At 53.5% G+C, this 24,416-nt stretch overlaps 1 protein-coding gene across 5 annotated transcripts; it reads right to left on the bottom strand.

Moving 5' to 3' along the window:
* Positions 1–44: 44 nt before the first annotated feature.
* Positions 45–22,159, bottom strand: CIB2 (calcium and integrin binding family member 2). Of its 5 annotated transcripts, none has more exons than XM_070477651.1 (6): positions 21,883–22,034; positions 15,212–15,246; positions 7,147–7,258; positions 3,956–4,103; positions 1,175–1,370; positions 45–696 (listed from the first exon to the last, which is right to left on the bottom strand). In XM_070477651.1, exons 1-6 carry the CDS (start codon positions 21,931–21,933, stop codon positions 675–677), a joined length of 564 nt encoding a protein of 187 aa, XP_070333752.1. In that variant the 5' UTR covers positions 21,934–22,034; the 3' UTR covers positions 45–674. The 5 variants fall into 5 exon arrangements, with proteins under 5 accessions (XP_070333752.1, XP_070333754.1, XP_070333755.1 ...); XM_070477653.1 differs by having other exon boundaries at positions 4,058–4,103; XM_070477654.1 differs by lacking the exon at positions 15,212–15,246 and having other exon boundaries at positions 21,883–22,159.
* Between the last annotated feature and the right edge of the window lie 2,257 nt (positions 22,160–24,416).

Raw genomic sequence — 24,416 nt, 5'->3', positions numbered from 1 at the left:
AAGGAGAAAAGGGATCAACCTTTCCTAACCTTGGCAGACACAGAGAACATGAAAGTGTTTTACTATCAGGAGTTCACAAATCTGTGGACAGCACACACCACTGAGGATTCCGTGTCGTCGGGGAGGGCGGATGGGGTGGTGGTCAGGACGTGGACAGGGACGGGGACCAAGTCCTTGCACCCACGGTTCACACAGCTTCACATTGGGAAGGGCTGGGGAGAAGGAGCAGATGGGCCCGGGGTGCAGCCCGGCTGTGAGTTCTAGAGAAAGATTGCATAGCTTGTTAAACCTTGTCCTCTTTTTGTTTTCCCATTTGCCCTGGGCAACCACAGTGCCTGCCCAGCACTTGGACAAGTCAGCACCCCAGCCCTGTTAGGGGTTCCTCCTCCCCCTCCCACTGGGGCCATTTCTGATTGGGAGAGGACTGGGGAGTAGGGAAGGTGGGGGAACAGAGGGAGGGCCTGTGGAAGGCCCACAGGGGGACTGGGAAGGGCCCTGCTCCTCACATCCCCCCTTCCCTGGTTAAGGATTTTTTTTTTTTTTTTTTTTTTGCTGAAAGGGCCAAAGAAGTGTTCGTGGGTGTAAACCCCAGAGGCCACAGCTCCGCTCCTGGGGAGCTTGGAGGTCACACTCGTGTGGGCACCGGGCTGGATGGTCGGCTCTGGTCACTGTCCTCAGATCCGGATGTGGAAAGTGCTGGAAAGAAGGAAAGAGCAAGAGGGGGTGAGCGGCTCTGGACTGGGTGGGTAAAGGTCCTCGCAGAAACCCAACCAGGCCCCGTGTCTAACCCTGTACAGTTCCTCTGGGAGGATGTAGAGTTCATGAATAATCCACACGAGGGAAGGAAGGCCTGGAGGACCAGCCATGCCTAAGCATCCAACCCCCACATGACCAAAGGGCCCCCAGGTCTTATCTTTTTCCCGAGAGTCTGGCCCTGCTGGGGACAGGGGGCTCACCAGGCACATGCTGAGGGCAGCGGGGCCTGGAGCCTGACCTGCCTCCTGGGCCGCATGGGGCCTGCGGCGCCAACTGCTCTCAGGAGCAGTGAGGGTGCTCGCTTTGGCAGCACATGTACTAAAAAAATAGGAGCAGCAAGGGCCCTCAGCCTTGTGGGGGCCTGGCTGTGGCCCCCATTGAGGCCCACCCCACCCAAACCAGCCCCTTGGAGCCGCACCTGAGGAAGTCCGGGGCCTTGGCGATCATGTCCTCAAAGTCCGCGAAGCCCAGCTTGCCGTCACCATCGAGATCGGCCTCCTCGATGACCTTGTCGCACACCAGCACCACCTCGTCCTCATCCAGCTCCGACTTGGTGAGCCGGGCCAGCGTCAGCTCCAGGTCCTCCTTGCAGATGAAGTTGTCTGTGTTGAAGTCTGCAAGGAGGGGATGGGGACACTCAGGCCACTCTCCTCCAAGCTGCTCACACCAGACACCTCCCCATGCACCCTCTTGGGGACACTGGATCCTGGTCCTCAGCTGACCGGGACCAAGATGGGGCTCACCTACAAGGCACCTCTGAATACCACATTCAACAAACCCACATTCACCATCTGCACAAACCCCCAGCACGACAAGCACAGACTTAGCCTGAGACACTTGGAATGTCCAAATCTGAGGCTTCCTGGGAACATGAGACCCAGGCCAAATGGCCCCCCTAGCTTTTCCCCACAGTGGACTCCATGTTCCCTCTAGAGCTAAAGAAACCAAGGCCCAGACAGGTCAAATGACTGAATCAAGGTCAGATGTCTGCTTGGAAGGGAAGCTGGGATGCTGACCAGGGCCTGGTTGATGCTAAGACCCACATTTTCTAAACTGCACCACGTTGCCTCTGGCCCCTAGCCAGACAAGGTGGTCAGGAGACTCAGAAGGCCCTCAGGGAAAGGCCCCATGCCTAGCTTTTGTGCACAAAGAACAGGGAACAATTTGATTCTAATCCTTGGCAAAAGGCACTACCACTGCCCACAGCCCAGCAACATGTTCAGAGGGCCGACCATGCAGGCTCAAAGAGCGAACTCGAACACCCTTCTGACTGCTTTTCAACCTAACTATCAACTCTTTCTGCGCCTGTGCTGTTTCTTCTACCTGGAGGGCACTTCACATGTATCTGTGTAGCAGATTCCATCAAGTTTTAGCTCAAACGCCTCCTCCTGGTTAGTTGTGGGCTGGGGTGGGGGTGGGGGGGTGCTTCCTAGACATAAGGGCTCCTCTTGCCAAATGGCCAACCTGTTAGCATCAGTGGTAGAGATGAAGAGCACAACTGCTCATGTAAGCACTTCATGCTCCATCTCATTTAATTTTCACCACAAGCCTTTTCAGTGGGTACAATTAGAATCCCCACTATACAGATAAAGAAACAGGCTTGGAAAGGACAAATGACTTGAGGTCACATCCCTGCTCAGTGTTGGATCCCAGAGTCCAAGCTCCTGTCTGGCAACCTCCATGGCGCATCCCCACACTGGCCTATGAAGGGGCCCTGGGGCAGGCACAAGATAGGATACTTCTCTGCCCTCTGGTGGTGTCTCAGCTCTCTGGAGACCGTTCCTGTAGGGTTGGCAAGATGGGGAACCCTGTGCCCATTCTATATGAGGAAACTAAGGCCAAGGGAATGGGTGATCCTAGCTAGAGGACAGGCCCCAGTTCCCCCCCCAGCACCAAAACCCAGGTCCCCTTTCTCCATTCTACACCCCATCCAGGGCGGCTGGGGAGCACTGGTTCTCCCTTCACCTGTCCCCACGCCTGCCTGGCTGTGTGCCCTGCACTTCCCCTCTCTGGCAGACAGCAGCCTCTCCCAGGAGCAACGTCCTGGGGTCCAGCATTAAGGGGACAACGGATGGAATCTGAGAGGTTTTTTACTTGAACCTTGTGGGTGTAGTTTGTGGAGAGTAGACAAGGTGGATACCAAGCCTCTGCTGTGCAAATACAATGTGGGTGCAGAGATGTATGTAGACGAAGGTTCCCTGAAATAAACAGGACAACTAGAAAATGAAAAAACAGCCCAGTGGACCCCATTGCCTTGGGATCTCCTGGCTGACCAAAGATGCAGGGGACAGGAGGTTTGTCTGTGGATCCTCTTTTCCAGGACGGGTTCCAACCCCTCCTTGGGCCTCAGAGTTCCCATCTGAGCACTGTCTGAGGGTTTGACACCAGTCCCAGTCCTCGGCCAGGCTCACCGCATGTGAGCTCTTGCAGTGTGAAGGGCTCTCCTGTGGCTGGAGCAGAAGCCAAGGGCTTCGTGGGTGCTCGGCGCCCTCTGGTGGCCAGTGGGACAAGGGGTCCTGGGCTGGGCTGGGGTGAAATGAGGTCACCCTGTCTCTGGCAGCAGTTGCTGGAGTCGGTCGGGTAGGGGGACCGAGGAGCCTACCTCTCAGCCCAGCCTCACCACCTGCAGAGGCCTCCTCTCCAGAACCCTGGCCTCTGCCAGTCTAGCTCCTCCAGTTCACTCCTCCAGTGCACACCTCCAGGATGCTGAGAGATCTTTCTAGAACACAGGGCTGCCTGGCCTCACCTGAAGCCCCACAGTGACCCCTAAACTCCTTGGCTGGCTCCTCAAAAGCCCAGTCACAATGGCCTCTCCAGACTCACACTGTGCTCATCCCACCACGGTCGTCTCCCCGTCAGCTCCCCAAGCCCTGTGCGGCGGGCTTCCCTGAGCTCCTTACAGGCGGCTCCCTCTCCTGGGTGTGTCTGCCCGCGCGCTCCTGTGAATGAACTCCAGGCCCTGCTGAGGTCACCACCTGTGAACTCGCCTCAGGCTAACTGCCCACTCTCCCTCCTCTGATCTCAGGACCCTACAGGTGTCTCTCAGGTACAAGTTGTCCCCTCTGGCCACCGCGCTGAACAAGCACTCTTCAAAGTGTTCCTGGTAGTGTCCCCAGGGTGGGAACCAGCAATAACCAGCGGGCCTAGGGAATGCCACCACCACACACAGCTTCACACCCCTGCTCCAGGCCCGGGTTACCGTAGATCTTGAAAGCGTAGCTGGCCTTGAGCTCGCGGGGAGCCGACTCACAGAGCACAGAAAACATGTCAACAAAGTCATTGAAGGTGAGGTTCCCCTCACCATCCTCAGAGAAAGCCTCCACGATCCTTTCCTTGAAGGGATTCTCCTGAAGAAAACAACCACAGCAGTCACCATGGGTGCAGGTTCACTGGGAGGACCCTGGAGCCCATCTGTTATGCCTGTGTGACCTAACCCCTCTGGGCCTCAGTTTCCCCATCTGTAAAATGGGAATAATAATCACACTTAGGTGGCGAGAGGGTTAGATGAGTTAAAAATAAGGTGTTGGTACAAGGCCTGGCCCATCATGAGAAAAGCCAGGCTGGATGAGTTATAAGCTGGAATCAACATAGGTGGAAAAAACAAAAATAACCTCAGATATGCAGATGACATACTAATGACAGAAAGCGAAGAGGAACTAAAGAGCCTCCTGATGAGGGTGAAGGAGGAGAGTGAAAGGCTAAATATTAAAAAAACTAAGATCATGGCATCTGGCCCCAATACTGCATGGCAATTAGAAGGGGGAAAGGTGGAAGTAGTGACAGATTTCCTCTTCTTGGGTTTCAAAATCACTGCAGATGATGACTGCAGCCATGAAATCAGAAGACAATTGCTTCTTGGCAGGAAAGCGATGACAAAGCTAGACAGTGTGTTGAAAAGCAGAGACATTACTCTGACAACAAAGGTCTGGATAGTCAAGGCTAAGGTCTTCCCAATTGTACTGCTGTGAGAGCTGGACCGTAATGAAGGCAGAATGCCAAAGAATTGATGCCTTTGAACTGTGGTGCTGGAGAAGACTCCTGAAAGTCCCTTGGAAAGCAAGGAGATAAAAGCAGTCAATCAAGGGAGATCAATCCTGAATATTCACTGGAAGGACTGATGCTGAAGCTCCAGTATTTTGGTCATCTGATGCAAACAGATGACTCATTAGAAAAAATCCCTGATGCTGGGAAAGATTGAGGGCAGAAAGAGGAGAGGGTGTCAGGGGATGAGATGGCTGGACAGCATCACCGATGCAATGAACATGAACTTGGGCCAACTCTGGGAGATGGTGAGGGACAGGGAGGCCTGGCGTGCTGCAGTCCATGGCATCGCAACGAGTCAGACACAACTGGGCAACTGAACAACAACGGCAGCAAGAAGGCCCAGCTCTAGGGAGAGCTCTGCAAGTGTCACGTTCTGTTATATCGTTCAGACAAGCAGGGGGAGCTCCACAGAGCCCAGTGTGCCCACTGGAGGCATCGCCTCTTCCAGCAGGAGCAGGGATTAGTCCCATTACCCAGAGAGTACACGGAGGCTCCTGTCTTGACATGCAAGAGAAGACAGTGTTCCTGAGTCCACACTCATACTGCTCACTGCACAAAAGGCCAGTATATCAACAGACGAGTTGCTGGGGCAAGGGCTAGCAACTTTATTCAGAAAAGCAGCCAACTGAGAAGATGGCACTCGTGTCCCCAAGAACCATCTTGCCTGAGTTAGAATTCAGGCTCCTTCTACATAAAGGTGGAGGGAGTAAAGTGAAACATTTCCTGGTTCCCATCAGCCTCTGGAGTGAGTGAAATGAAGTCGCTCAGTCGTGTCCGACTCTTTGCAACCCTGTGGATTATAGCCTACCAGGCTCCTCTGTCCGTGGGATTTTCTAAGCAAGAGTACTGGAATGGGTTGCCATTTCCTCCAGGGGATCTTCCTGACCCAGGGATCAAATCCAGGTCTCCTGCATTGTAGGCAGACGCTTTACTGTCTGAGCCACTAGGAAAGTTCGGAGGGGAGGCATTAATTTCTTCCTCCCTGCAGTCATTCACAGGTGGGCCTGGTCAGGATGGTACCTGTGAGCTAAACAAAGATATTTTAGCTTAATGCTCACTATCTGGGAGGCAGGGTTCCCAGAGATGGACCACTATGTATAATTTAAGCTTAGAGGCAATATCCCTTTAGTGATTAATTTGGCAGAGAATATAGAGGTTGTTCCCTACTACTACAGCTCTCAGCTCAGACCAAGATCATGGAGGCAGAAGTGGGGTTCCAGGGGTTGGATAACTGGGCCAGGATCAGAGAATCACTCAGATCCCAGGCCAGCAGTCACCCAACTCCTATGAATTTTCCTAGACCAGCCCACAGGGAGGTGAGAAATTATACCAATGACTCCTTCCTCTGATCCCAGCTCACTCAGGGCCCATCTCTCCTGGAGTTCTCTACCGCAGCTGGGCCAGCACTGGGCCACTCCACTCTGTGCCCAGTCCACCAGAGGGGGCTGAGAGACAACCCCACGGTTCCTCCCAAGTGCCTCCTACCCTCGGATGATCCTCTGAGCCTGGGCTCAAGCCCCCGCTCTAGGCCAGGCTGGCCGCTGGTCCAGGGCTGAGCCTGTGACTGACTATCCCTCAGGACTGAGGTCACAGCCTGGATACAGGCCCCAGGTGGATGCTATGTGGACCCCAACTGCATACCCTGACCTCAGAGTCACACATATGAGACCTGGAGAGGGGCTATTTGCAAAGACCCACAGCAATGTGCTCTAAAAACCCAAATGCTTTCTTACTGTCGAAGTGCAATTGCTGTGTATTATATTAATAAGTAAGGAACTCAGGAAATGAAACTCTTAGGTCAAGTATATAAACAGTTTGAGGACCAGCAGCATCAGCCTCACCTGGAAGCTTGTTAGAAAAATAGGTCCTTAGACCCCATCTGAGACCTACTGAACCTGGATTGGCATTCTGACAAGATCTCAAGGTGATTCCTGTGCACGTTTAAAGTCTGAGATGGGATGCTATGGATGACTGTGCTGTGAGAGACTACAGCCACGCGAGGAGAAGGCTGGAAAAAAATTACCATCAAAAGCAGACATATACAAGGTCTGCCAAGGACAGCAGCTGGGCCGCCTAAGAAAGGGGAGAGCAGGTGAGTGCAGGCTAACAGCCTGCAGACCAGGGGGCAGCACCAGTCACAGCACCCTGATGGAGTCCCGCACACGTGACCCATTTACTCAGAGTGCAGATGAGGAAACTGAGGCACGGCGGGGGGTTCAACTCAGGTCTAGGTGGCTCCGCGGCCCCGCCATCTGGAGGGGCACACTCCCCCAGCCCCCAGCCCCCCTGCCCAGCCTCCTCTGGCTCCTCCCAAGTTCTGCCTGGCAGCGGCGGCCGCTCGCATACCCGGAGCTCCGGCATCTGGATGATGAGGCTCATGGGCACGTGGACAATGGGGCTCTTCCTGTAGTCCATTGGGACGAGGTTGGGGGCCAGCTCATAGAACCGCGAGTGGAGCCTGCAGGGGAAGCACAGAGAAGGGGCTGGAGGGGAAGCAGGCCCCGGGGCTCTCAGAGGCCCAGTGCTGCCCTGCCTGCACCCCACCTCCCATGCTGGGGACCCACTTTGGCCAGGAGCCTGGGGAGACCATCTCCTCTGCCCACGGGGTACGGCATCTGTGAGGAAGGCAAGTTCTGCCCAGAAACCCTCACATCCCCAGAAGCCCCTGAGCCTGGGCTACCCACAGCCTCTCTCCAGCTGGGAGCTGTTGGGATGGAGCCCACTGCCCTGGGCCTGGCCCTCCTTGCTGACAGCTCCCTCCCATCCTCCTGTCTGGCTGAGGAGTCCCTGGAACACAAGCCCACCTCCATGTTGCGTGGACCCTCAGGGTGCTGCCAGATGGGGGGATAAGTGTCAGGGGAATTGACTGGGGGGCCGTGGTAGGTAACCTGCCCAAGGTGAGGCCAGGGTTGCAGGGGCCTGGATTGAAGGGGCCCATATCTCCTGGGGCCCATCTGCCCTGCTACCCCCAAAGCCAGAGCAACCCTGGTCGTCTTCTAAGCAGCCTGACCCAGTGACACACTCCTAGGCCCATCCTTAGCAGGCCCTTCAGCATAGCCACCCAGTCCCCCACCAGGTTCCACCCAACTCTTGTCGGCCGGCTGCCCAGCCCTCTCCATCAGAGCAGGTAACTGCCTGCCCAGCTCACACACATGATGTCAGCTACTGTTTAGCAAGTGCTCACTCGGTGCCCAGCTTGGGATTAATCCTGCATGCACTGCTCTACAGTAAGTCCCCAACACACGAACCTTCAAGCTGCGAACTTTTATAGATGCGAACGTGTGTTCCCATGTCCAATCACCTAAGTCAGTTCACGAGACTGCCGTATATTGTCACACACGTGCATCTCCTACAAGTGGTTGTATGTTTGTGTACTTTACTGTAAAGTAGTGTATACACTAGTACACAATCTATGTCAAGCTAGGTCTGCAAAAGGATGGACCTCACTGAACTTGCTGTGCAACAATACTCATTCCGATACTGATGAAGGCCTGATAGAATGGACACCCAAAGAAAGGATGGAGAGAGACAAAAGGACAAAGAAACTGAAGAACCGGAGAGATTCATGACACAGGAAATGGCAAGGGGATTTTCTCTATTTGAGGAGGCACTGTTGGCTGCTGAGGCACAGGACCCGATGTAGAAAGTACAGCAAGGTTGCGGCAGCTGTTCACAACGCAATCTGGTGCTACGGTGTCATGAGAAAAAAAGAGCTACTGCTCAGACATCACTGGATTGTTTTTCAAGAGGGTAGATAGAACTGAATCAGCTAGGAACAAAGCCATCTGTGCCATCAGCGTCAGGCATGAGTGAAGCTGCAAGTTTGCTCTCCACCTCCTATTGCTGATGCCCCTTCAGCTCTGCCATCTCCCACCTCCTCTCTCTCCTCCGGTCAGTGACTCTTCTCACCTGTTCACTCGATGCCAGGCCCTGTGTGCCAGCTATTGTACCATGCAACTGTACTTTTCAAGGTGCTGTATTGTAAGGTTAAAAATGTCTTATTTTCTGTATGTATTATTTGTGTGAAAAGCATTATAAAGTTATTACAGTACAGTACTACATAGCCAACTGCTGGCTGGGTACCTTCTTTGCTCTCACTTTTGGCATCGAGGAAAAATCAGCCCTATTTTATACTGTCCCCAAACAAGGAACCAGGGCTCTGTATCACCATTTGTGTGTCTAGTATCATCTGCTTTTGAGGGGACCATCACATTTCCCATTTGACCCAGGCATTTAGGATGTGATGGGGTGTTTCTGGGGGTTGGCTTACACCTCCAGAATTACATGGGGTGGCTACAGCAGGAGTATGAAGTCAGACTGAGGCTGGAGCCCTGCCTAATCCTCTCACTAGCTGCGTGGCCTTGGGCAAGTGGGTTAACCCCCGGAGAACAGATTTCCAAATAAAATGGGGATTGTGCTACCCTTCTCACACCTGTGGGGATTAAAAAGGATGGTGTTAGTAAAACCACCTTGCCTCAACAGATAGCTATTAGCATACTGCCTGCCATGTCAGCGGCTACCTGGAAAGGGGGGATTTGGGAGAAGGTCTCTGGGCACTGGTGGAGTTGAGGAGGTGTCTTCTGGGGTGAGAAGGCCAGCTTCTGCCCCAGGACATGGATCTGTTCTGATTCCATGACTAAAGTGATACTGGGTTTTTTGTTTTTTTTTTTAAAGAAAACTCAAGGAGAATTTGTAAAGCTGAATCACTGCGGGAGAAACTCCAAAACTGTCACAGAACTGCATTCCTGTCACCTGTCCTCCCAATGAATGGCACTATTGAATTCAAGATGTACATATCAGTTCCCTCCTAAGTCCCAGGAGTAGAAATGATAACCTGTGCTTGATATCTATGCAACTTGAGCTGGTCCAGAGTGTGAGGCAAAAAAGCAAAGGCCTTCCAGTTTGTTTTAGGAAGTTAATAATGCTGTATGACCCTTACACATACAGATGCAATAGTCCTATAAAATAACATCAGTAAATCAGGTCCAACAGCATTTGAAAGAATAGTACATTGGGACCAAGCAGGATCTATTCCAGGAATGCCAGGAAGGATCAATGTTTGGAAATCTGTGACTGCAAATTGTATTAATAGGCAGCAAACAAATATTTCAATCAACTTGATGACTGCATTTTTGATGAGATGACTGTATGGACACAGAAAAATATCTAAGAGCATATACCACATGTTTACACTGATGGGCTCTGTGAGGCAGGAGAAGAGTGATAAGAGGGAGGCCAGCTTTCACTTACCACTTTACCTACTTGTGAATTGCCTCAATTTTTAGAGTATTTATTAATAAAAAGTATTTTTAAGGTACATATTAATTTTCATCAATAAAAAAATTAAAATCCTTGGGACTTCCCTGCTAGTCCAGTAGATAGGGCTCAGTGCGTTTATTGCCAAGGACCCAGGTTCAATCCCTGGTCAGGGAACCAAGATCCTGCAAGCCACGTGGCACAACCAAAATAAAAACTTTAAAAATCTTAGTCAAACATAAACAAAAGGATACTCTCTATCTCAAATCAACACCCAACATTATACTTAAATGACAAAGTCCTATAAACATTCCCATATAAGTGGGGTTCCTAACCATCACCACTGGGGCCTCTCTGGTGGCTCAGCGGTAAAGAATCTACCTGCAATGCAGGAGACACAGGTTCAATCCTTGGGTCAGGAAGACCTCCTGGAGAAGGAAATGGCAACCCACTCCAGTATTCTTGCCTGGGAAATCTGACAGAGGAGCCTGGCGGGCCACAGTCCACGGGGTCGTGAAAGAGTCAGATGTGACTTAGCAACTAAACAACAACACCATCACCATTATATAACATTTCCCAGGGCGTGCCAGTCAATGCAATTAATCGGGAAAATAAAATAGTGTGCTTAAACTTTGGAGAGGAAGAGGCGCATTATTATTTGCTAGAAAACAAAAAATAACCAGTTTAAAAACTATTTGAATGAGAAACAGCTCAATAGCTCTTCTATGTGATAGTTTTTCTATCAGTATTCACCTATTCAAAAATACTATATAAAAAAGATCTGATTCACAATACAACCCCCCAAAAAACTCAAGACAACTACACAAAAATAATATGAAATGTGCACAAAGAAAACCACGGAACTTTACCAAAGGATGTAAAATAGGGAGTTAGATAACTTTCCTGATTGTAAAAAGGCTTATTACTATAAGGATGGCAATCTTCTCCTTATTTTCCTATAAAACGAACACAGTCTTAATTGAAATCTGCAAAATATTTGAGAACTTGTCAGCCTGATGCAAAAGTTTGTTCAGAAGAATCAATGTAGGAGAGTTGGGGGGAGACCATGAAGAAAGAGTAATTCAGCAGATGTTTGCCCCATTGGATGTGAAAACTGTTTAAAGCTATAATAAATAAAACTGTATGGAACAGACACTGGTATAGAAGAGGCAACCCAAATACAGTATAAATGAGATTAGTCCATGACAAACAGCATTTGAAATTAGTGAGGAGAAGATGAATTCTTCTGGAAGTCACAGATGGGTTGGTGGTCCACACTCATGACTAGCTTTCATGTAAAATAATGGTTTAAAATTCAGTTGATAACACTTACAAATTAAACTTACATGACAAACCTTGATTCCCTGATCACACTGAGGCTTGATTTCCCCAAGGTCACAACCAGTTGGGGCTTAGGAAGAGCTTTTCTGCAGATCCTGGTCCTAAAACATTCCCAGCAGAGTACACAGGTTCATTTCGTTGCAGTGCATGTTGGCCCAGGCAGGCAGCTAAGTTTGAGACCCTTGGGATATTCAATAAATGATTTGGGGACAGAAGACAAGAAAGACGTAACAGCCAGTGTGACTGAGGAAGCCGGGAAATGGGAACTCAGGCGTGGCTGCTAGAGAGCAATTAGAAATAAAAATCAAAAGCCTGAAAAATATCCACATCTTTTGATCTAGAAATCTGTTAGAAATGTACCCTAGGGAAATAATCCCAGCAGTGTGGGTTATATGTTAAGGTGTCCCAAGAATGTGCCCTATAGTGCTAATCATAACAGTGAAACTTTGCAAACCTGTATGTCCAACTAAATGAACTGAAGAGGTGGTGAGATCATTTTTTAAATCTTATCTATCTTCACAAGTCGCCTAAAAGGAAAAGAAATTTAAAGCGGATTACAGAACAACCTGATCAAAATTTCCAATAAACACACACACAAAGGAAACTACTTGTACACTATGTACCTAAAGGTCAAATATATCAAAATGGTAATAGCTGTTATTTCTGGGTGGCAGGATTGCAGATAATCTTTTGTTCTCTCTTGACCAGCTTTATTTTCTAATTTTCTACCGTCATCACATAGCACAGGTGCAATAAAAATTAAAAGTAACTGAAACAAATCATGCAGAGGTTTTAAATGGTTGAGAAAATAAAACAGAGGATAAAGTAACCATAGGCAAGCACCCCAGGTGCCAGCTGGGTCTCTGTGCTCAGGAGCACAGGCTACCTGGAGGCTGGGGGAGCCACCTACGGCGAACAAGGTGGCTGAAGGCGGGGCTGCCCACTCAGGCTCAGCTTGGAGTGGAAGAGCTGTGCCCTGGGGAGCAACTGGATCCACCCTGGAGTGGGGAGGTTGTGTATGTGAGTAGGGAGGAGCGGGGGAGGGGAGAATTCCCTGATGGGTATCTGAGACTCGGTATCACTGACCCGAGGCTGCCAGAGAGCTTGGTCCCAAGTTGCAAAGAAGAACCTGCTGCTCACGTTTCCTCCTCGCCACCTGGTCGCTACTCAGGGTGCAGCTCACCCAGAAACCCAGCTGGGTGGGGTTGGGAATATAGCGCTGGAAGGCCCCTGGGAGGAGGGCCCTGGGCCTCGCTCTGCTGCTGGCCTGGCTTGGTGTTGCTGGCCAGGGTCTCGCTCCGTGTTCCCTGGACCTGAAATGTGAAGAGTGTGCCTGGCAGGGGTGGTCAGTCACACCGGCTCTTGCCGGGGCTCAGAGAGAAGGCTGGAGAAAAGCCAGGAGACTGAAACTGGAATTGAGCCACCGTGGCCACGCCTGGACACATAACCCCACACGCTGCCCGGCCTTACTGCCCTTCCTGAGGGTGGACAGGTGGGCAACAAAACTCCAAGCAGCCTGTGTTATGCTGAACGACGCTGTCACCCCTGCCTTCCCAGACACTGGGGCCCATGGACAAACAGTGCTGGGGGCACTCTCATCCCCATGCCACAGAGGTGGCAACTGAGACACGGCAGGTGCCACACAGTGGGACCAGATCACAGGGTTTCTGCTCCCAGGGCTTCACCCCTCCTCCACCCCACTTGACCAAACTTTGCAGAAAAAGCACCAGGTCTGGTTCCCCATGAGTGCTAACACAGAGGTGAGGCTGGAAGGAAACAGAGACAGAGCAGGCAGTGGGGGACTCAGCGAGGGTGTCCAGCTACCAGAAAGGGTCCTTTCCCCACTTGGTGGACCCAGGTCTGGGTTGAACTGCAGAGGCTGGTACAGAAGGATGCAGAGCTGGGTGGGCCAGGACTGTGGGCAGCCAGGAGACACCCCCTACCCCTGCTCAGACCACCTACCTGCCTGGGATTGATCATCTGCCAATAGAGCAGGGTCCCCCCACAAGAGCCGATCAGGTTGAATCCAATTCTTGGCCTGGCCTGTGAACCACCCTCTTGCCCCGGGCAACCCTGCTACTCAGTGAGACCACTGTGGGTGGGGAAGGTAGAAGCAGGTCTGTGCCCTCGAGCCCACTGCTCCTAGCCTGGAATGTTCTCCCCTTGGCCAACCCTACCTATCCTTCATTCACACAGTCTTCAAGCGCTTCCTGGTGCCGTGCCCAATGCCAGGCGTGAGGAGCCTGCATCCTGAATGACTGCAGGTCCGGGGCGGGGAACTGGGACCACAGAGCCCCCTAAGAGGCTTGCAAAAGCAGTTGGGGGAAGGTAGCTGGGAGCTCACACAGCAGATGACTCTGGAGCAAGTCTTGAAGGATGTGCAGGAACACAGCGGGGCAGCCTGTGCAAAGGCCTAAGGACAAGCTTTTGTTGCCGGAACAAAAATGGTGGTGGGCCTCACAGGACAGGCAATCTGGGCCTGGCATCTGCAGAGGTGGGGGGTGAGGATGGTGGGAGCTCCCTGCAACAGAGGATTAATGTGGTGAGGCTTAAATGAGGATCTGTGCCAAGAACTCTCAAAGGTAAGAGGTGCCACTGGAAGGGCTAGGGTGACCGCTGTGTTGTGACAGGTCTGAGAACCATCTGTCCGGATGGGAACCCCAACCCACACATCACTTAAGCTACAGACCAAATTCCATTATCAAAACACACACCCTGGCATTCCTCCTCTCAGCCATGCTATGAGGAGAGGTATCATTACCCCCATTTTATAGAAGAATCAGAGGCTCAGCAAGGCTCCAAGCTTGTCTGAGGCCAGAGCTGGGAAGTGGAGCCCAGGTTTTTGCTGATGCCAAGGCCTGCGGGCTTTGCCCCTGACCCTGTCTCTCCAAGGTGGTAGGAGTGGGTGTCCCCACCTACCCAGGGGACAAGCTGGAAAAGCAGCCTGGGCAAAGGAAGGAACGAGGGACACTGTCTGAGCAGAGTGGTCATGGCAATGACAGAACATATCTCCCTCAGGTAGTATAACAGGATTGAGCCCCAGCCTGCCCATCAACCTCCAGGGAAAGCAGTCCTGAGACCATGCTGGCTTATAGTGCCACCTAACACCCCAGGCAGGGGGGCCTGGTAAGGCCTGTGGGACCAGGTTTCCTGGCATTCTATGAGTCCTGCCCTCCATCTGGTCCTGGAGCTCTGAGGCTGCCAACAACCTTCATCTCTCCTGTCTAGACCCAACCCACCCCCAAAGAAAGGGACTGTCCTGGAAAGAGACTCTCAGTTGTCAGCTCAAGGGCAGTGAGGGCATCCTGCCATGCCCCTGACTTCTGGACCTCCCAGGGATGGAAGGACATCAGAGCCTGAGCACAGGGGCTCTTGGGAAGCCCCGTCTAATGACAGGGACCTCCTAGTCGGGTAGGTCTCAGGGGGCAGTGAAATAGCAAGGAGCCTGGAGTCAGAGGCCAGGTCTTCAGTCCCTGGCTGGGAGACTTTAGCCAAGCTGCTCAGCCCCATCTGTAAAGTGAGGATAAAAGGATTCTCCTATTACAAGAGCACAGTGAGGATTAAGTGAACATGTTCCTGAAACCGCCCACCATGGAGCCTGGCATGCACTTGGTAGACGTTCCATTCCTGGCAGAAGGATGTGGGCCAGTTCCTCAGTTCACACAGCAGCCCACACGAGGCTGCTGCTGGAGGCGGAAAAGCTCATCCCCAGCTTGGACGGACCCTGCACAACCCCCCCTCACCCCCCGCCCTCAGGGTGGCCGGCCCCACCCCTGCCCCTGCCCCCAGAGGGGTGAACGAGAGCCACACTTACTTGAGGATGTCCTTCTTATTGAAGAAGGTGCAGTCCTGTGGAAGGAAAACACACATACAGTCGGCTGTATGGGCCCTGGGCTCTTTCCTTCCTCGTTCAGAGCCGCACCGGCACAGCCACCAGCCCTGCTGCCCCAGCCCACGGAGGGGAGCAATCTAGTGGGGCCAGAAACCACCTCCTGAAGCTTCTGACCTGAGCCAGGGAGCTGAGCGCATGCCATTGCGGGGCTGGGAGGCACACATCAGGGGAGGGCATTTGGGGGGCCGATGGAGAGTTCTGAGGTGGATGCCATTGATTTGAGGGGCCGGGGGATACCCTGCGGGAGAGGGCAGTGGCTGGGAGATGCTCAGGAGACAAAACAGGAGTGAGGACCGCCAGGGCGTCGCACTGCCCAGCTGCAGGGGCCACATCCACGCGGCAGCCCCTGAGGATGGTGCCTTGAGGAGCAGTGGGTGGTATGTGTCCTGAGGGGCCGGGGGCAGTAGCCCCCTGCTCAGAGGCTGAGAGTTCCAGGCACACAGACCAGCATCTACCTGCGTCTGTAGCCACAGGTACAGCTGAGGCTAGAGAAGGCAGTGGAGGGGCTGGCGTGCGGGGGAGGAGGATGGTGGGCAGGGAGGAGCTGGCAGCATCTGGACGGAGGCTGGGGTGGAGGTTTCCTCAGGTAGGCATGACTCAGGGTGGGGGCAGGACTAGGTCCAGAGGTCACCCAGATTTTAAACTCTTCTTGGGGGTCCTGCCTTTGTCTGGATAACCTGACCACACAGTCACGCCCCTGTCCACAGCCCAGCCTGCCTGGTGATGACAGCTACTATGCCAGCCTGGTGGGAAGTATGGAGGGGAAAAGCACCCAGCACTTCGTAAAACGCCCAACCATGAAGGGCTTTTGTGCTTATCCCCTGCCGCCTGGCTCCTCTGCCTTGGCCTGTTGTTGGAGTATGAGGGAGCCCAGAGCTGGCGGGGCCTCCTGGGTAAGCTGACCACAGCTGGCTCTGACGAGGGGCTAACGGCCACAGCCCAGGCATGCAGACAGCCGGGCTTGCACTGGGAGAGACCTGGAGCCTTGGGCCCTGGGGCAACTGTGCAACACGCTGAGAAGGACCCAAGGAAGCAGGCCCACAGGAGGCACGTCTAGGGTTTCCAGTGGGCGCCTGAAGGAGCCAAAAAGAGAGGGTTGGTGAAATTTCCAGGCCCCACATGTCTGTCCTGAGCTCACTGCTGCTCTGCAGGAGTTACACTGAGGACCCTCATGCTGCCTGGCCCTTCTGAGAAACACAGGAGCGTCTGCTGGGGAGGTAAGGCTTTGCTTTCAGCAATAGCTCCTCTACAGGGTCTAGAAGAGGCTCAGGCTGGGGCAGCAAGGCCCCCTCCGCACCCCACGGGGGCAGAGAATTCCCTGCCCCAAGGCCCAAGACTCAGACAGGATGAACACCGTGTGGGCTGATTTCTCAGGAGACCCCAGAAACCTGAAGCAGGCAGCAAAGGCCTCCCAGCTGGGTCTTCCAAGTACAGACTTCTCTCAGCCCCATGGCTGCTTCTATGGCCTGAAGCTGCCCAGTGAGAAGGGTAAGGTGCTTCCAGTCAGCATGGTGGGGATGTCAGGGATGAATGTGGAAGAGGTCCGGGTTCTGTCCTCTCTTCCCCTGCCTATCCGCTTCCCCCTCCCTTCCCCTCTCTTTTCTCCTCTCTCCAATCCCCTGGGTTGCAAAGGAAATATCTGCATCTTGATGTGTGAGTTTTATTGGCAACAGATGGGAAAGCTTCTCACATGACCCTAGTCCCTTATTGCAACTACTTCCATCTGTCCACATCAATGGTCCTCAAGATGTGGTTCCTGGACCAGCCACATCACCATCACCTGGGGACTTAGTGGAAATTTATATTCTTGGGCTTCTCTCCAGACCTACAATCAGCAACTTTGGGAGGGTGGGGCCCAGAAATCTGCATTTAGAAAAGTTTCTTCTCATGATGCTGATGCTTGCTGAAGTGTGAGGGCCTCTGCTCTAGACCAGAATCACTTGGGGACTGCTTAACTTCCTGCGTCCTCTCCCATCACCACCAACAGACCCCAGATCAACTATGACAGAGTCCCTGAAGGTGGATCCGGGCACCAGTGGTTTTCAAAGTCAGCAGGTGACTGCAACGTGCAGCTGAGAACCACACCACAACCAGTCCGTGATTGTCACGGGTTGGTCAGTAGGCACTCTGAATATCCAGTCTTGTTTAGTTCTCATCACTATCATACATGGGGTGGGGAGTGAGGCATTACCTCCCCATTTTGTAGATGGGAGAACTGAGGTTGAGCAAAATTGAAGAGCTTGCCCTAAGTCGCCTACACAGACCAGAGGGCTGGGCTGGAACTCAGGCATATGTGCTTCTTGACCACTGCCCGCTGACAGGAAACAGAACCGCAGTCCACCCAGGGCAGTCTGACACCCACCACTCCATCTCCTGCTTCCGCTTTGTATTCCCATATGATACACGGTGCGTGCGCGATACAGACTTGGGGGATGAATGACCAGAGTTTTCCACATAAACCTTCCTTCCACAACAGTTACATTAGCAATTTGCTGGCTGGGGAATATCTCACTGAAGGCATCGGCCCTTCTTCACCTAACCTTTTTCCTCTCTCTGAACATTTAGACACGGCCATTTCTAGGTTTTTAACATTACCAATAAAGCTGCCATGAACCTGTTCACTGAGTGATGTTTTGCTTTTTCATCTGTTGACTTACTTCCCTGGAACTCATCCCAGGGAGGCAGCTCATGGAGGAGGAACACGGCAGGTGCCTTAAAAGCTTCTCAGGGCTCTGAGCATTCTGGCAGCGGAAAAGGGTTAATAGTCAGATTCAACTTCTCATCTTGCTTTGGATCCTTAGGCAAATCACTCTCCTTTTGGAACTTCAGTGTCTGCATCTGTAAAATGGGATACTGCCTCTCTGAAAGGGACAGTGAGAGAAGCAAATAAGCTAAGGTGCAGGACGCAGGCCACAGTTTATGGGGCTTCCCTCCCCATTTTGGACACTCCATCCAGCGTCCCATGTCCCAAAGGCATCCTTTCAGAGCTCTGTGTCTGTTCTCATCCTGAAGAAAAAACACAAACCCTGCCCACCTCCATTTGCTCAGCTACCCAAAGAGTTAGAGCCCCAGGTCTGCACGACTCTTCCTCATAGTGCACTGAGAACAAATGTCACTGCTTGGCCCCTGCCAGTTCACAGGGATAGGTCTCCAGGGAAGAGTTCCAGCTCAGGTTAGGGTCACAAAGGGAAGGAGTGAGGGATGGAGGGGGCCTAATTCAGGCGAGGTGGGCCCTCAGGACTCTGGCAGCAGAAGACATGGCAGGCTGGGCTTTTATAGTAGAAGGGCAAATGTTACTGCAGTTAAGGCTGGAGTTCCTCCTCCAAGCATATGTTCATGCTGCTCTCCAATCTGGAGTGCCTTCCCCACCTTGTCCAGCTTGCCCAAATCCTTTCCATGTTCCAAAGCTCAACTCAGGAGTGCTTTGCCCAGGTAGCCTCCCTGCTGTGGTCCCGAGCCAAGCCACAGCCAGCCCCAGCTGCAGTGGGTTCTCCATGGGGCTCTGCCATCATAAGCCTGGGTACCGCCCAGGTGACCACCACACAGCTCAGCTGATCCCCACAAGAACCCCTGACACGAGCTCAGCAGAGCTATCATTCCCACTTGAGAGCTGCAGACACCGAGCCCCAGAAGAGGACGGTGGCTTACTAAAGTGGACAGAACTACAGCCCCTCCATGACTTCAAGCCAGGATTTCAGAATCCCTGGAGTTCCTTCCCTTCCTTAGAGCTGTGCTTTAACAAGTTTTCATCCATCCATCCATCCATTCAATGTTCTCCACAGCCTTTTCTGTACCTGAGCGGGGGACACACAGGATACGGGATGGAGAGTAAACACTGATGACTGGGTATAAACCATTCTGTGGCCACAAGAAGGGCTGGGGGGAAGGCATCAGGGAGCCTGTCTCCCAAGGGCGAGGCCTGGCATGGACAGAAAGACGGGCCAGACTGGGCTGGTGAAGAAGTGAGGGGAGGGCGCCAGGAGAACACGGCCAGAGGTGAGGCCGTGCTTGGCTAGAAGCCCTTGGGTGTGCCTGGAGCTTGGGGTGCCAGGGGAGGGGTGAAGAATGAGGCTGGAGGCTGGCTGACCCCAGACTAGGCCGGGGTGAGCTCTGCTCTGCACTCTGCTTAGGCTATTATCCCAAGACACTGTGAAATTCCAGGGGGAGGAGAGGGTCACACCCATGTTTTAGGAAGATCCAGCACATCCTCGACCCTGCACTTCTGCTCCAGGCATGCAGACCGAGAGATGGACAGCTCCCTAGGGCCTCCCACAGCAGTAGAGGGTTGGATAATATGCGTACAGCGCAACTCTGGGCCCAGGAATTCTTTTTTAAAGAAAAACTTGCTTTACAATGGGGATGCATGCTGTGTCTGCTGAAAGAAAATAAGAAGGAGGGAAGGGAATGGAGTAAGGAACTGAGGGATTGTGGTAGCAGCGTGTGGATGGAAATTACATCTTCAGTTCACCTGAGACTGAGAGGCCTGGCCCCTTTCCGGCTGTGGAGATGGAGGAGGGGATCCCCAGGTGAACCCCCAAAGAGGCTGAGTCACAGGACTTGTTCTTGACTGAAAACATGGGCCACAGCAGAGCAAAGTGTCAGACCAGCCGGAGGAGCAGTGGAGGGTCCTGGGGAAGGCAGTGGGCCCTTGGCAGTTTGAGGGGTCAGTGGTGGGCGGGGGGGGGGGGCTGGATCTGGAAAGTGGAGAGGTGGTCTGAGGAGACACCTGAACTTTGGGGATCCAGACTGGGGAAGAGGGCAGGAAACACTGGGGATCAGTTGGGGGAGGTGTGGCTGTTACTCGGGGTCACCCCCAGCCAGCCCTGGCTGGCCCTGGCCGGCTGGAGAGTCTCAGAGATGGAGACACGGGGCTCTCCGGTTTCACAGCTCTCACTTTTCCCACCGAGCTCAGCCTCTGGCAAAGGATCAGAACCCAGCACTGGGCCTGACTCTGAAGGGTAACAATGCCAGGCTGGACTGAGTGGGAACCACTCCCCACCCCCGTGAGGGGACTCTTCTGAGCATGGTCTACCTGCTTGCTTGGCCCCACCTGCAGGTCTTTACCCAAGCGGTCCCCTTGGCCTGGAAGGCCTCTTCCAGGACCCTGATGAGCAAAATCCTACCGATCTTTCAAGGGTCTGTGCAAGTGCTGTCTTATTTCCAGACCTACCATTCAAAGCAAAGCTCCCCTTCCCTCCAGGTCTCCCACTGCCCCCTAGAGCCCTCCCCTAGAGCACACTCACCGCCTGCCTCTCTCTGGAGGTGAGGGTCTGCTTCTGCAGACAGCGAGGGTCTTAAGGACAAAGAGCACACACAGCCCCCAGCCCCAACAAAATGGATTGAGCCTTGAATTCACCAGTCAAATGGATGCATAGAGAGCATCCATTACAGCGCTGGGTACACCAAAGGCACTCTACCGATGTGGCACCTCCTACTCCTTCTCAGGGCCTCACGTGGAGCTGAGAAAGTACTGTTATTGACAACCAGCGCTTCCAGGAGCAAAAGGGGTGCCCACATCAGAGGACCCATACTTCAAGCTTGATTCTGAATTGTTCACGAAGGCAAGGGGCAGCCATGGAGAGACCCTGCTGGTGTTCATCTCCCCCAGGCATGGTCCACACAGGCCACAATACTGTCTAGACCCCTCTGCCTGGCAGAGCCTGGAAAGAAGCATCAGAGTTGGGCCTGGGAGGATAAGCGAGATCATTTGAAGACTGAGGAGCAGCACCCCTCAGAGAATGGGCAAAAAGAGTGAGGAAAGAGCCCAGTGTGTCAAGGGAAGGAGGATAGTTCTGCAGGGGCTGCAGCGCACGGGGCAGGAAAGGAGCCTCGGCAGGCTGGCCAGGGTTCTGGGCAAGTCAGGAGTTCAGACTCCATCCTGCAACCACAGTAAAGTTTGCACATGGGTGGTGGGAGGGTACTGGGATCTGATCTGGACAGCTCCCTAACTTTGGAAGCAGGGGGACCTAGGAGGATCTAAAGGGGTGGCTGCTGGGGCCTAAGGGAGCTTGGAGAAGTGACCATATAAGACTGGTACCTGGCTTGCCTTCTTGCACCAATTACTTCCATGCTGGGGCCAGAGGGAAAGACCCCAATGGGTAACAAGACATCCCCAACCCAGAATCGCATTTGGGGACTGACGTGCTTCACTTCCAACCCAGCTCATTTTTGCTGTACAGACTCACTCTCCTCGGCGGCTTCCTGGGTTTTGAGGGGTGGGAGAGTCCTCCCCCCAGCCCACGTTTTAGGACTCCATCTCAGCGCCAGTGTGGGCTCTGGGATGAGTGGTCGGGATGGGGTTTGGGTCCAGATTGGGGCCAAGAGCAAGAAGTCTGAATGAGAGAGAGAGAGAGGAAAGGGGAGCAGAAAGAGACACGCCTGCGAGAATCTTCTAACTGGAAAGCTCTCTCATTCCTCGGGTGGGGAAACTGAGGCTTGGAGAAGTCACCGGCCCAAGGTCACGCGTCGAGCTGAAGGCAGAAGCAAGGTTTGAACCTGGTGACCGGCTCTCGAGAGGCCTCGGCAAGCGACGGGAAGAAGAAGGGAGGGAGACGAAGGGCGCCGCTTCGGGATCCGGGGGCGGCCGGACTCACCTGGTAGTTGTCCAGCTGCTCTTCCGTGAAGATGGTCTGCTTGTTCCCCATGGTGGCCGCGGCGCCGTCGCTCGCCCGCCCGGGCGCCGCCTCCCATCAGCGGCCGCCGGAGCCCCGCGGCGGGCAGCTTCCGACGGCCGCCGGACCCGCCGCCCCGCCCCGCTGCGCCGCGCCCCGCAGCCCACCGGAGGGGGCGGCGCGGGGGCCTGGAAGGCGGGGAAGCGGACCCGGAGCGCGGCGACTCCGCCCCGCGGCCGGGAGAGGGCGGGCGCCGGGCTCCCGGCTGCCGCGCGCCCCGGGTCCGCCAGGGGGCGGCCTGGCCTTGGGAGGCGCTGCCCGGCCCGTCTGGCGCCCGCGCCCGCGTCGGCTGGGCGGACCCGGGAACTTCCGGCCGCCGGGAGGCCAGGGGGCGCGGGGCTGAGGGTTCCGGGCCTGGACCGATCCATTTGAGGGGTGCAGTGGGGGCAAGTGGGTGATCTTGGCGCCCCTGCAGCTGCGGCGCAGGGCGTCAGCGCGGAGCAGGGGGAGAGCCCTGGACTGTGATTGCGTGGATGCAGCCAGGGCCCAGTTCTGCCGGCGTCTCACAGCCTGACCTTGGGACCAGCCCCTCCGCGGAAAAGGAGGGGGTCTATCGAGATGACCTCTAAGGTCCCTCCTGGCCGATCTAGCCTTTGACCACGGCCTGGGCAAAGTATTTCAGGCCTTCTGGGTCCCTTAGGGAGGAGGACGAGATTTGCTTGTCTTTCTTTGAGCCTTTCGACCCAAACGTGGGACTTGAGGGGGTTTAAAAGACTGGGTGCAGAGACTTATTGTGACAAAGGGCAGGGCGTCTCCTGAGGCTTTTAGAGAAACGCCATCCACTGCAGCAAATGGAGCCACCACTGACTAGGTACCTTTTACGGGTCCAGCTAACACATTGGTTATTTCTAATCCCAGGATAGCTGATTCTGTAGGTATTATCTCCATTTTACAGGTGAGGAAACTGAGGCTGAGAATCGTTCAGTAACTTGCCCAGGGTTCCACGGCTGGGAGGTAGCACAACCTGAGCTAGAGTCCAGCACTGGCTCAGCCCACACCTGGCCTTCGATGAGAAGGCCAGGACTTCATGCTTTAAGATAGGTAGTTTGTTTCTTTAACCACTGAGAGCAGTGCATCAGAACCACTTGGGAGGTTCCACCCCCAGAGTGTCTTGATTTAGTTCTCCAGGGGTGAAGAAGGTGGGCGGACAACCAGTTCCCAGGTGATGCTATTGCTGCTGGCCCTGGCTTTGAGTTTTGCTAAGGCTGAAGGTCGGGGTTCCAATAGGAGCAGGGATCCAAGTTTGGCAGATGACTCCTTGTATTTCTGCATTTTCCTTTTGTATCTGAGGTTCCTGGTTGGGGTTTTCTGACACTATTTTGCTGCCCTCTGGTGAAAGTAGCAGCCATCAGCATAGGGTAAGAGTCGTCAGAGGCATAATCAATTGCTGTCAGATGGGCAGGAAACAATTCAGAAGCCCAGGGGATGGCTGACCAGCCTTCGGAGACCGCCTCCCCATCCTTCATTTATATTAGACATTTATAGTGGACAGCTGTGGGAAAGAAGGCCATATCTGTGACCAGAGATTCAGAGAATGTGGAACTTTAGAGCAGAGACAGGCCTTTATAAGATTCTTTCCATCTGTAATTCCTCTTTCTCCCACATTAGCGTTGAGGAAACGGAAACCTTTTCTGAACCACACAATCACTATTAACAAGCATCTTAGATTCCCCCTTGCCCACAAAAAGGCCAGAATTCTGTGTGCTCACATCCTGCTCTGATATATTCTTTTACAGTTGTGAACATGCTACTCATCTGCATGCCAAGTATTCCTGGCAGAAAAGCCAGAACTTCTACAAAGAGGACTGTGTTTTCAGTTCTTGGGCGTCCCTCCTCTCACAGGTGATAAATAGAAGCAAGCAACCTGAGGAGAATAGTCTATTAAATCCTTTGTGATCACTATTGCCATTGCCCTAAAAGAAGCCCTCTCTTTTGAACTATTACGACAATGCTGTGAGGAGGGGCATGGCACATAATTTCCTAGTTACAGATGGGAAACCCAAGGCTCAGTGAGGCAAAGTGACTGGCCCAATGCCACTCAGCTGGGAAGGGGCAAAGCAGGACTCTCACCTCCTTCTCTGATTCCATATCGTGCTTCTGCTGCTTCCAGCTGTTGGGTGTGGTCTCTGGAAAAAAACTGTATTTGAGGGGAGGGTAGATGGAGGGAGAGGAGATGGCAATGGCACCCCACTCCAGGACTCTTGCCTGGAAAATCCCATGGACGGAGGAGCCTGGTAGGCTGCAGTCCATGGGGTCGCCAAGAGTCAGACATGACTGAGCGACTTCACTTTAACTTTTCACTTTTATGCATTGGAGACGGAAATGGCAGCCCACTCCAGTGTTCTTGCCTGGAGAATCCCAGGGATGGGGTCGCACAGAGTTGGACACGACTGGAGTGACTTAGCAGCAGCAGCAGCTGATGGAGGGAGAAGAACTGATTACTTACTCTGCATCTA

This window comes from Odocoileus virginianus, chromosome 16 (assembly GCF_023699985.2).
Source record: "Odocoileus virginianus isolate 20LAN1187 ecotype Illinois chromosome 16, Ovbor_1.2, whole genome shotgun sequence".
Classification (NCBI taxonomy): Eukaryota; Metazoa; Chordata; class Mammalia; order Artiodactyla; family Cervidae; genus Odocoileus; species Odocoileus virginianus.
The sequence above is the reverse complement of the archived record's forward strand: the minus strand, read 5'-3'. Positions and strand labels throughout refer to the sequence as shown.